Source organism: Astyanax mexicanus, chromosome 1, assembly GCF_023375975.1.
Source record: "Astyanax mexicanus isolate ESR-SI-001 chromosome 1, AstMex3_surface, whole genome shotgun sequence".
Lineage (NCBI taxonomy): Eukaryota > Metazoa > Chordata > Actinopteri > Characiformes > Acestrorhamphidae > Astyanax > Astyanax mexicanus.
In genome coordinates this window covers 364,251-376,802 of record NC_064408.1, presented here as the reverse complement: position 1 = coordinate 376,802, position 12,552 = coordinate 364,251, and the positions used below count along the sequence as shown (strand labels likewise).

At 40.9% G+C, this 12,552-nt stretch overlaps 1 protein-coding gene across 1 annotated transcript in view; it reads left to right on the top strand.

Annotated features, from left to right (window-relative positions):
* Positions 1-12,104, top strand: part of LOC125781472 (nuclease SbcCD subunit C-like) — a 118,873-nt gene extending 106,769 nt beyond the window's left edge. The window contains exons 4-6 of the mRNA XM_049465197.1: positions 4,863-5,056; positions 5,296-8,020; positions 11,980-12,104. Coding sequence (XP_049321154.1) covers positions 4,863-5,056; positions 5,296-8,020; positions 11,980-12,104 — 3,044 coding nt within the window. The remainder of the gene's footprint in view (positions 1-4,862; positions 5,057-5,295; positions 8,021-11,979) is intronic.
* The last annotated feature ends 448 nt before the right edge of the window (positions 12,105-12,552 follow it).

Below are 12,552 nucleotides of genomic sequence, written 5' to 3'. Positions count from 1 at the left end.
AATGTGTATATATCGCCACTAACCCCATGGCAGCACGAATAACCCCCTGTCCCTGCGGCATTGATAATGTTTCTTTCAGCTAAACTAACGCTACTAAACTCTTTCTTCAGACTTGGTGATTTGGTATTTGGGCAGTTTCACCACATCGAAGCCCAAAGTACGCTCTATATCATCAAATCCGTACTGGAATCAACACAGTACTGGAACTTAGTACTAGAATCAACACAGTACTGAAACTTAGTAATAAAAGCTACACAGTACTGAAACTTAGTAATAAAAGCTACACAGTACTGGAACGTAGTAATGAAAGCTACACAGTACTGGAACTTAGTACTGGAATCAACACAGTACCGGAACTTAGTACTGGAATCAACACAGTACCGAAACTTAGTACTAGAATCAACACAGTACTGAAACTTAGTAATAAAAGCTACACAGTACTGGAACGTAGTAAGGAAAGCTACACAGTACTGGAACTTAGTACTGGAATCAACACAGTACCGGAACTTAGTACTGGAATCAAAACAGTACCAAAACTTAGTACTAGAATCAACATAGTACTGAAACTTAGTAATACAAGCTACACAGTACTAAAACATAGTACTGGAATCAACACAGTACCGAAACTTAGTACTGGAATCAACACAGTACTGAAACTTAGTACTGGGATCAACACAGTACTGTAACTTAGTACTGGAACCAACACAGCACTGGAACTTAGTACTGGAACCAACACAGTACTGAAAGTTAGTACTGGAATCAAAACAGTACTGAAACTTAATACTGGAACCAACACAGTACTGAAAGTTAGTACTGGAACCAACACAGTACTGAAAGTTAGTACTGGAATCAAAACAGTACTGAAACTTAATACTGGAACCAACACAGTACTGAAAGTTAGTACTGGAACCAACACAGTACTGAAACTTAATACTGGAACCAACACAGTACTGAAAGATAGTACTAGAATCAACACAGAACTGAAACTTAGTAATGAAAGCTGCACAGTACTGGAACTTAGAACTGGAATCAACACAGAAACAAGACTTTGTACTGATATAAACACAGTACCGAAACTTAGTTTTCTTCTTATCTTATTTTATTCTGCTTATCTTATTTTTCTGTATTTGCTGTAACTTTGGGAAGGAGAGTAATGTAATTTAAATACTCTGTATGTCCTGTATATATATATATATGCAGTATTAACAATAAACTACTTGATGTGACATAACTTGATATTTCACAAGACAATTCTCTACGATACTTCACAGCATCTGTGTTACTGAAGTGGATAAATACTCCTAAATAATCAAATACCAGGAATTTAAAGAATTTCACAACCAAGTAGAACAAAGTGCAGAGCTTAGCTCACTTTAACACATATATACATATATCTTCCCAGTGTGACTATCACTAATTCAATGTAAAAAAATAAAAAATGCAGTAAATTAGAATGAATTAGTTCTGCTGCTGCTAGAATATCTAGGGATTCCAACTTCCACAGTCCTCAACCTGCCAAAGAAAATCAAATAAACCCTTAAGAAACCTTCTAGGAATTTCCTATACGCAGTTTAAATCATGTTCAGCCTCCTTCTCCTCTAATAGAGTTTAAGAGTCATTTAAAGCTCATTCTAAACTGTAGCAGTACTGTAGAACAGTGCAGTTCTGCACAGTGAACTGCAGGGGGCGGTACAGACTCAGATATAATAAAGAGTAAAGTGAAAGTGAAAGGGTCAGAACCTGCTGAGGTAAACAACATCAGACAGTCCGTGTTCGACACAAAGTGTGAGTATTTATACTGTTCTGTTTTAGTTATTTATTAAGAAATTGTGTGAGTTTGTAACATATGCTGCATGTATGTTCAGAGTGTCTACTTTATCAAACACATGGAAAATGTTTGCTTTTTAAAACCTGAAGGTTCTGAGAATGTTCTGGATGTTTAGCTTCATCAGTAACTCAGCTGATCTAAGGGTGGGGCTTTACAGACACAGCCGGCATTCCAACACTGAACCGACGTTGATGTTTTGGTTAAATCAGTGTTTGATTTGGTCTTAGGGTTAAGTAAAAAGTAAATTAATGTTGATATGGCAATGTTGTTTCAACGTCGAATGATCAACCTTTAATAAATCATAGCTCAGGTTTTCGATGCTCAAAATTGTATAGAACAGGAAATGAAAACTGTATATCATAATGCAGATTTAACTATTTACTTTTATTCTCTCTCTCTGAATCTACATCTCTAAGAAGTAGGAATTAAACATCTACAAACTGAAATCTGTAATTACTACAAGTATCTAAAAGTAGAAAACCCTATGGTGTAGCAGAGTGTTAATAATAAACGTATATCACTGTAGTAAAGCTGAATATAAAGAAAGATACTCTCTACTACCAATCTGATTCAACATCTGATCTAAAAAATACTAAAACAGTAAAACTAAAAGAACAAGAACATTCCCCCAGATATGCTGAAGAATTGGTGCTGAATTAAAAAGAAGTTTCTGCAAATGGAAGTAAAACCATCTTTTCATCCCTCCATCCAACAGTTTTTAGAAACTGTGTTGTGATGAAACATAAAATGCTAATTTAAAAGGCAGAAGGTTGAGGATGTTTGCCCAACCATATAACACTAAATGTTTTTTCAACGTTGAAACAACAGATATTACTTTAACCATATTTTAACCACAACATTGAAGGTTGTTAGCCAGCTGGGAAAGGCCTGGTAATATAATTAATAATAATAGATTTCTGATTAGTTTGTTCATCACTGTGAAATAAAGCGGGGTTTTTTCACTTTAGTTTCAGTGCAATTATTTATTTTTTATTAATATTTACTTTATTTCTAATATAACTTCATATATTTTCTCTTGTAAACGCAACATGACATGATGCCTGATCTCAATACATCTAATCAGAAGAGAAAAGAGGAGGTTCTGAGGAAGACTGCAGAAACAGAGGAGACTGAATCTACTGTACAGATGGCAGGTGAGCACATGTTTCTGCAGAATTTAAAACAACATAAGAAGGTGGAGACGATTGGATGACAGAGACTAAAAGAATGCTGAAATAAAAAGCAGAATAGAACAAAGCAAGGCGAGGCAGAACAGGAAATACAAGAACTGATATACAGTGACTGACAAGTACTGTCAAAAAAGTATTCAGCCCCCTTTAATCTAAACCCCCTAAATAAATACAGTGCAATCATTCTCCTTCAGAAGTCCTTAATGAGTGAATAGAGTTAATTTTGAAATTGAAATTTAGTATCAGTATAAATACAGCTGTTCTGTGAAGAACTCAGTTTTTAGGTTATAAAAACATCTCCCAAGCTTTAATCATCCCAATCAGCTCTGTTCCATCAATCCATCATCCAAAAACCTGAACCTGAAACAGTTATTCTACTAAAACTGATTATACAAACCAACCAAGACATGAACCAACCATCCACCCAAACTAACAGATCCAGCAAGGAGAGCACTGATCAGAGATCAGCCGAGACCCATGATCACTCTGGAGGAGCTGCAGAGATCCACAGATCAGGTGGATCAGGAGAATCTGTTCACAGGACAACTAGAAGTCCTGCTCTCCACAAATCTGATCTTTATGGAAGAAGAAAAAAAACATTGTTGAAAGAAAGACGTAAGAAGTTCTGTTTGCAGTTTGTAGCTACAAGTCATGTAGAAACACAGTAAACATGTGGAAGAAGATTCTGTTCTCAGATCAGAACAAAGTAACACTGCTCATCACCCTGAACACACCCTCCATCCCCACTGTGAAACATGGTGGAGGCAGCATCATGCTGTGGGGATAAGCTTTTCTTCAGCAGGGACAGATTTAGGAAGCTGGTCAGAGTTGATGGAGGGAAGATGGATGGAGATAAATAAATACAGAACAATCCTGGAAGAAGAAAAGCTGTTGGAGGCTGTAAAAGACTTGAGATCTTCCAGCAAGACGATGACCCTAAACATACAGCCAGAGCTACAGTGGAGCTATAATGATTTAGATCAGAGAATATTCATGTGTTAGAATGATCCAGTTAAAGTCCTAAAGACCTAAATCTCATTGATCTTCTGTGGAGAGACATGAAAACTGCTGTTCACAGACCAACGCTCTCCATCCAACCTGACTGATCTTCAGCTGATTTATAAAGAAGATGATCTAGATGATTTCTAGATGATCAAAGCTGGTAGAGATATACTCCAAAAGACCTGCAGCTGTAATTGCAGCGAAAGGTGTTTCTACTAAGTATTGATGAATGAATACTGAATACTTTTGCACGTCCCAATTTTTTGATTTTTGATTAGAATTTAGAAAACCATGTATCATTTCCATTCCTCTTCACAATTATGTTCTTCTATGTGTTGACCTATCACTTAAAATCTCAATTTATCAATTTGAGGACATTTACAACATGGCAGGACATTCAGTCACTGGAATCCTGTAAAAAAAATTTAGCAATAAAAATATGAACTTACTGACTAAATATAAAACTTGAAACCTTGTTTAAAATGAACTTAGAGGCTCAGGGATCTTCTGTATATCTGTGTAGGATGATAAGTGTGTAATTTCTGTTGTAGGAGAAGTGAGGTTTCTGCGCTGTGTATCTGGAAACACTCTGGGTTCAGATGATGGATTTATAAGGAAGCTGAAAGAGGGAATACCCGGACTGAAGGAGGAGTTTAATGTGGAGAACTGTGATTTTATTCTGGTTTTCTGTCATGTTGTTTCTCGATCTGGAACCGACACTGAAGCAGCTCTGAAAAAACTACAGGACTTATCAGGTACCCGAGTGTGTGATCAGTCTGAACTTAGGGTAGAATCATTTTTGCATATATTATTGAATATGAATGAATCTCTGTGTTTTACAGAACCCAAGCGAACAGTTCTGGTGGTTCTCCATCCCACATTTGATCAGGAGATGACAGTACCAGTAAGCAGCAGGAGTGTGAACAGAGAGAATACTCTCACTGTGGACTGTCTGTTTCATGAGGATAGAGGATTACTGCAGTGCTACAGGAACCAGGAAGCTCTGGAGAAAGTTACACAGTGGATAAAACCTCCGGTATTTACTCCTTTAATAGTTTTATTACTTTTGTTTGTATTTTTCCAATTGAAAATTTAGTAAACTAAGTAAACTAAGTACACACACATAATGCACACTGCTGGATGTTTACTTGCTGGATATTTATATATGTGGTAGCAGGATTAGCAATAAAAACATTAAATACTATATACATTTAAAACTAAATATTAGATGGATAGTCTACAAAAGCATATTTTCTTTTTCTTTAAAATTTCAAGCAGATGGAGGAACTCTCAGAAGCCACAGCAGCAACAAAGGTATATGATTTGAAGTCAACATTAGTGCAGCCAGGAGCAGAAGAAGATGAGGCCGCAGCAGTGAAGAAAGCAGCATCTAAGGCAACAGCAGAGAAGGCAGCAGCAGAGAAGGCAGAAGCAGCTGCCAAAACAGCAGCTAAGGAAGCAGCAGGGAAGGCAACAGCTGCTAAGACAGCAGCTGAGGAAGCAGCAGGGAAGGCAGCAGCTGCTAAGACAGCAGCTGAGGAAGCAGCAGGGAAGGCAGCAGCTGCTAAGACAGCAGCTGAGGAAGCAGCAGGGAAGGCAACAGCTGCTAAGACAGCAGCTGAGGAAGCAGCAGGGAAGGCAGCAGCTGCTAAGACAACAGCTGAGGAAGCAGCAGGGAAGGCAGCAGCTGCTAAGACAGCAGCTGAGGAAGCAGCAGGGAAGGCAACAGCTGCTAAGACAGCAGCTGAGGAAGCAGCAGGGAAGGCAGCAGCTGCTAAGACAGCAGCTGAGGAAGCAGCAGGGAAGGCAACAGCTGCTAAGACAGCAGCTGAGGAAGCAGCAGAGAAGTCAGCAGCTGCTAAGACAGCAGCTGAGGCAGCAGCAGAGAAGTCAGCAGAAGCTTTAAAAGCAGTTGAGGAAGGAGGAGTTAAGGAAGACGCATCTGAGGAAGCATCAACTGAGGAAGCTGAAGTAAAGGCAGCATCAGCTAAGAAAGAAGCAGCTAAAGAAGCAGCTAAAGAAGCTGCAGTAAAGGCAGCAGAAGCTGAAGAAGCAGCAGGGAAGGCAACAGAAGCTGAGGAAGCAGCAGGGAAGGCGGCAGAAGCTAATAATATAGCAGCTGAGGAAGCAGCAATAAAGGCAACAGAAGCTGAAGAAGCAGCAGGGAAGGCAACAGAAGCTGAGGAAGCAGCAGGGAAGGCGGCAGAAGCTAATAATATAGCAGCTGAGGAAGCAGCAATAAAGGCAACAGAAGCTGAGGAAGCAGCAGGGAAGGCTGCAGCAGCTGAGGAAGCAGCAGTGAAGGCGACAACAGCTGAGTCAGCAGCAGCAGCTGAGGCAGCAGCAGCAGCTGAGGAAGCAGCAGTGAAGGCAGCAGCAGCTAAGGCAGCAGCAGTGAAGGCAGCAGTAGCTAAGGCAGCAGCAGTAAAGGCAGCAGCAGCAGTGAAGGCTGCAGCAGCTGAGGCAGCAGCATTGAAGGCAGCAGAAGCTAAGGAGGCAGCAGCAAAGGTAGAAGCAAAGAAAGAATCAGCAATAAAGTTAGCAGAAGCAAAGGCAGAAGAAGCAGAGGCAGCAACAGAAAATGAAAAATTAGCAAAAGGAATAGCAGCACAGGCAGCACAACGTAACAAAGCAGCAGCACAGGTAGCACAAACGAAAGCAGCAGCAGAGGCAACAGCATCAGAGGCAGTGAGAGTAAAGGCAGCAGCAGCAAAGGCAGCAGCGGGGAAGGCAGAAGCAGCAAATGCGAAACAAAGTACGGCAGCATCATCAGCAGAGGCTGCAGCAAAAGAGGCTGCAGCAGCAGAAATGGCAGCAGAGGCAGCAGCACAAGGGGCTGCAGCAGCAAAAGCAGCAGCAGTGGCTGCAGCAGAAGCAAATGCATTAGCAGCAGAGGAATCAGCAGTGAAGGCAGCAGTAGCGGCTGCAGCAGCAGCAGAGGAAGCAGAAGCAGAGGCAGAAGCAGCTGAGGCTGCAGCAGTGGAGGCAGAAGCCGCAGAGGAAGCAGCAGCTAAGGCAGCAGCTGTAAAAGCAGCAGTAGAGAAGGCAGCGAAAGCAAAGGAAGCAGCAGCAGAGGCAGCAGAAGCAGCAAAGGTAGCAGCAGCAGATCTGACAGCAGCAGCAGAGGCTGCAGCAAAAGCAGCAGCAGTGAAGGCAGAAGCAGAAGAGGCAGCAGCTTTGGCAGCAAAAGCAGCAGAGGCAGCAGCAGCGGAGGCAAAAGTAGCAGTGGCTTTAGCAGCGGAGGCAGCTACAGCAAATGCAGAAGCAGCAAAGGCAGCAGCAGAGGCAGCAGCATTGGAAACTGCAGCAGCAGAGGCAGCATCAAAGGCAGCAACCGAAGAGGCAGCAGCAAAGGAATCAGCAGCAGTACACGCAGTAGCAGAAGCAGTAAGAAAAGCAACGGCAGTGAAAGCAACAGCAGAAGACAAGGAAGCAACAGCAAAGGCTGAAGCAGCAAAGGCAGCAACAGGAGAGGCAGCAAAAGCACAGGCAGCAGCAAAAGGAGTGGCAGCAGCAGCGGGGCAGGCTAAAAAAATAAGGGCAGAAGCAGCAAAAGAAGCATCTGAGAAGGAAAAAGCAGTGAAGGAATTGGCAAGAAAGGCAGTGGAAGCATTAAGAGCAGCAGAAAAGGCAGCAGTAATAAAGGCAACAGCAGCAAATAAGGCAGCAGCAGAGGCAGAAGCAGCAGACATGTCAGCTAAAAAGGCAGCAGAAGCAGAGAAAGAAGCAGTGAAGACAGCAACAGCAAAGGCAGCAACAGCAAAGGCAGTGACAGAAATGGTAATAACAGTGAATGCAGAAGCATTAAAGGCAGAAGAAGCAAAGCGAATAGCAGTGGAGGCAGCAGCAAATAAGGCAGTAGCAGCAAAGGCAGCAAAAATAAAGGCATCAGAAGCAAAGACAACAGCAGAAAAGGCAGCGGCAGCTGAGGCAGCAGCACAGACAGCAGTGAAGGCAGTTGCAGCAGATCCAGCACCATATGAAGAAGCAGCAAATAGAGGTGAGTATAAAATAAGAAAAACAGCTGGTAGGGTGAGGACAATTAATATCGTTTTTTTGTGAAAAGTTTATTTTTATGTATTTTAGAACAATTATGAGTGTATAGAGCAGTGGTCCCCAACCTTTTTTAGGTACAAGATCACCTTTTGGAATCTGAACAAATCAAAGATCTACCAGTATGAATTCTAGGTATAAGGTACTTAAAATAAAGATGCCTCCAATTACGAAATATAACAGTTCACTGAATTGAGTTTACAATTTTAACCACAACTGTCATTACGTGTGAGAAATCCACAACTTTGCTGGCTAGTGCTTGTTGATGGATCACACAATGGTAGCTGACAAAGGCTGGAAAAATAGGGTATTTTCTACAAAGAGCCATAAATCCAGATTGTATTCCATGCATCGATGGTGCCCCGTCTGTTGTTATTGACACAAGTTTCTGAAGTGGCAGGTCGTTCTCAGTTGCATACGTTCTGAATGCATGATATATATCCTCACCTCTTGTTCTCTCGTTCAAAGACAAAAGCGTGAGAAATCTTCCTTGACACTGGCATCACTAAACGACATGCAAACGAAGACAACAAGCTGAGCCGTGTCAGTTATATCCACAGATTCGTCAAATTGCAAAGAAAAGTATTCACATCGGAATAAATCACTCAGTACCTGTTTTGATATGTCTATCAACAATAACTCCACTCTTCTGACTAAAGTTACCGGTCCAAGCGACATATTACTGATGGCTGTTTGGATTTCATCTTTATTTTTAAAGTCCCTGAATAATAATTCCGACATGACCAGCATTGCTTCTTTGAACAACTCTCCATCCTAAACAATTTTTTGTGTTTTGCTAGCAAGTGGCTAGCGTGAAAAGAAGCCTCAATGTTGGCTTTTCCCTTTTCCAGTGGTCTGGTAAAAAAAGACTGCTGGGCTTTCAGCAAAGCTTTTATCTCCTCAACGTTTTTGGAGCGAACTGAGCTACTTGGTGGATAGGTGTCCCTAAACTTCAGATGCATTGTGTAGGGATGCCACTCCAAGTTACCTCTTTTAGGCAAAGCTACACTCTGTTGACAAATGAGGCAGATGGTTTGGTCCTTAACCGTGGTAAATAAAAACTGTACGTCTTCTCTTTCTTCCTCGACGGCCCTTGTTCAGCCATTTTCAAAGCCGTTTTTCAAAGAGTCAAAAATGAGGGGAAAAACATTCTGTAGCTGAGACATGAAGTTCACTGCACCACCGCACTGCACTATATGATAACAAGCCAGCAACACACAGCGGATGCACAATGACGCAGCTAATTACAACAATGTGATAATTAAAGCATGTCGCGATCGACTTGTATGTTCTTGGAGATCGACCTGTCGATTGGGATCGACTGGTTGGTGACCACTGGTATAGGGAAACCTTGATATTGGTATTTTATTTCGGTAGATTTTTACTATTTCTCTATAGTTTTCTTCTGTTGGAATTAAGGGAAGTACTAAATTTGGACGATGTAATGTCAGATTAGGCAATGAACCAACCCAATGCTGGGAACAGTGGAATAGCCCAATATTTCTTTGCAGGCTGTGGAGGCTGCTGCAAAGAGTATGGAAAAAGGGCAGCATTCCATCTTCCTGAAAGAGGGAGGAGGGCTGCTTTGTAACAAAAGATGCAAACTCAGCAGAGATCAGCCAGTTCTGAGCAATCTCCTTGCTGAATGTAGAAGGCAAGATATATTTTTACTCCATATTATCCAGAAGACTGACAAATTACATGATAGTTCCATCAACACCCCAGTCCAAAAAGGTGGCATAACAGGCTAATCTAGGTGTTTGGAGAACACAGATGTTCTTAGCCTACTGATCCAGGAGGCGAAAATAAGCAAAGGCAACTTGACAGTTGTCTGGCTGGATTTGGCGAACGCATACAGATCAATCCCACACAGTCTTACTAACATAGTACTGACTACACTAACCTGCTCATAACAGTGGCAGTGAAGGCATTCAGAGGGCTACTAATGGAGTCTGGCATTCGGCAGCCTCCAATTAGAGGGTTTATGGATGACCTCACTATAACAACACAATCTCATGTGCAGGAAAGATGGATTCTAAAAGTGCTGGGAGACATGACTACCTGGGCCAGAATGAAGTTTAAGTCCAAGAAATCTAGGCATTTGGTGATCAGAGGTGGTAGAGTACCCAGCAGGTTCTTGCTCTAGATTCAGGGGGAGGCCATACCACCAATTAAAGAGCACCCTATAAAATGTCTAGGGAAGTGGTATGATTCCTCTCTAACAGACAAAAACAATGTGACTGAAGTGTGAGAGCAGGCAAGAGAATGGCTTGGGAGGATAGAGAGCTCAGGCCTACTAGGAAAATTCAAAGCCTGGATTTACCAGCCTGCTGCCAAGGCTGATGTGGCTACTGTTGATTTATGAGGTTCCCTTGACATCATTTAAAGGAATAGAAAGCCTACGATCAAACATTTTTGCAGGTGGCTGGGAGTACCACCTAGCTTTACGTCAGTAGCGCTCTACATCAGCTCTACTTAGCCAAGGAAGATACACGTGGCAGAACGTCAGCAGAACGAGCCATTTGTTAGCTCTGGAGACGACAGAAAGAGATATGCTGGAAGCAAGGTGGGCAGTGACTGGTCATTGGCCAGGGAAAGCCAGATAACATCTGATGACTTCTTCCCCTGGCAGAAAGCTCTGATCACTATGTGGTTTGAAGAAGTAGCATCTGTAGATGTATTCAGCAGTGCAAAAAAACTCTAAGGGGGAAAAACGTTGAAAAACCACATACCAAAAAACAGTAGTAGGAATCAGGCGAACATAATGTCCACGTGAGTAGTAAAGAGTCCAGAGCAGTTCAGTAACCAGTAACAACAGTATCAAAGAATAATCCAAAAGAGTGGTCAAAAAACAAAAGCAAGGTCAAAATACACAAAAGATCAGGATAATGCTTTCTACGTACAGAAAGGGAATACACGTCAGAGAACATTGGCAAACAGCGTGATGTCACCATGTTTGTAGTCCGTAGAGGCCTGGGGCTTGTAGTCTTTGAACTCGGAATCGGTAACAGGCTCAGCGGGAATGACAGGAGGCACAGACTGAGACGTGGCAGACATGACATGACCCTGCACAAGAACACCATTATGTAATGTAATGATTTAGGTGGCAAACTAGATTAGAGTCCAACACGAGTCCAGCTGTTCAGCTTAGAGTCTGTTTGGTAGTAATCCATTATTCTCTGCTAGCTCAGTATGCCAACAAGTAAAAGCCAATCCAGTATTTATTTTCATCCGGTCTCTCACTCAGTTACTCTCTCTTCTTTTCTTTCTTTCTTCCTTAGACTCCCGTCCCTTCACAGTCACTGTTTGTTCGTAATTGCTAATGAAAGAACTGAATATGTTTTTTCTGTACTTGTTTCTGTGTGTCTCACCAGACACACAGAATTCTGGTTTGAGCTCAGTGGAGCCGGATCAGTCATGAGAGAGATGCTGTTCTGCCTAGTAAACCTCAATGGAGAAATGCAGTGACCTTTAATCTGTAATTTTACTTATTTAAAAATAGTGAATAATCAAGAAAATACTATCTAGTGTCCCTTCAAAATATGCAATGTCAACAATGGACAGAATAGTTCTTGATGATTTTTCTATGCTCTTCTACAGATGAAGTCAATTTCACTTTCTAGAATTCAATTTCTAAAGTGTTAAAACTAGCTATAGAATTTGAAATGTCTTTTCCAACACCAGCATTGCCATATTTTGTATATGTTGGTATGGATGATGCCACTGTCAGACATTCTGTCAATAAGTAGTAAGGGACTTTAATGCTTTAATGTTCTCACTTATTGCAAAATAGACACAAGGATTTATCGGAAGCAACAATGTAAAAAGGTCTATAAAGATTATTAACTATATGGTTGGATAGAATAATTATTTCATGATGTGTATCTTTCATTATTTTTTCTCCAGATGTTGATGGAACAATACAATCAGAAACCAGAAATCAGACTGTACTGGTAAGGTTTTTTAATATTCAATGTGTTTTTATAATCTTATCTGGAATAGGTTATATGTGGCATGTTAAAACAAGCTGATACACTGTGATAAAAAATTCTGTTCATCTATACTTAGTTGGTTTTACAGGCGTTTGCCTCTAGTTGATGTAGACTTAAATAAAGAATTTATTAGTAATAATAACATGTTTTTGATGTGGTTTTATGGCCTACATGGTGAATCATGAAAAGAGTAATAAGAACTGGTGCAAAACACTATTGAAACTCATGTCACTGTTTAGGGAAAGAGCAAGAAGCTTCCCTTCTCAATGTTTATGTGTAAACATTCTTCAATGTCTATTCAGTAGCAGATATTATGTGTACTTTCTTATTGGGGAACAAAATTAATACTTAATTTACTCTAAATTAAATGTTAGTGTCTTTTTGTACAACTTATGTTGTACAGCAAATTTACAGAAATTAGTGGCAGAAAAAAAAAAAGGAATGGCCTTAAGTAGATTAAACATTTCAAAAAGTTTACGATAAGATC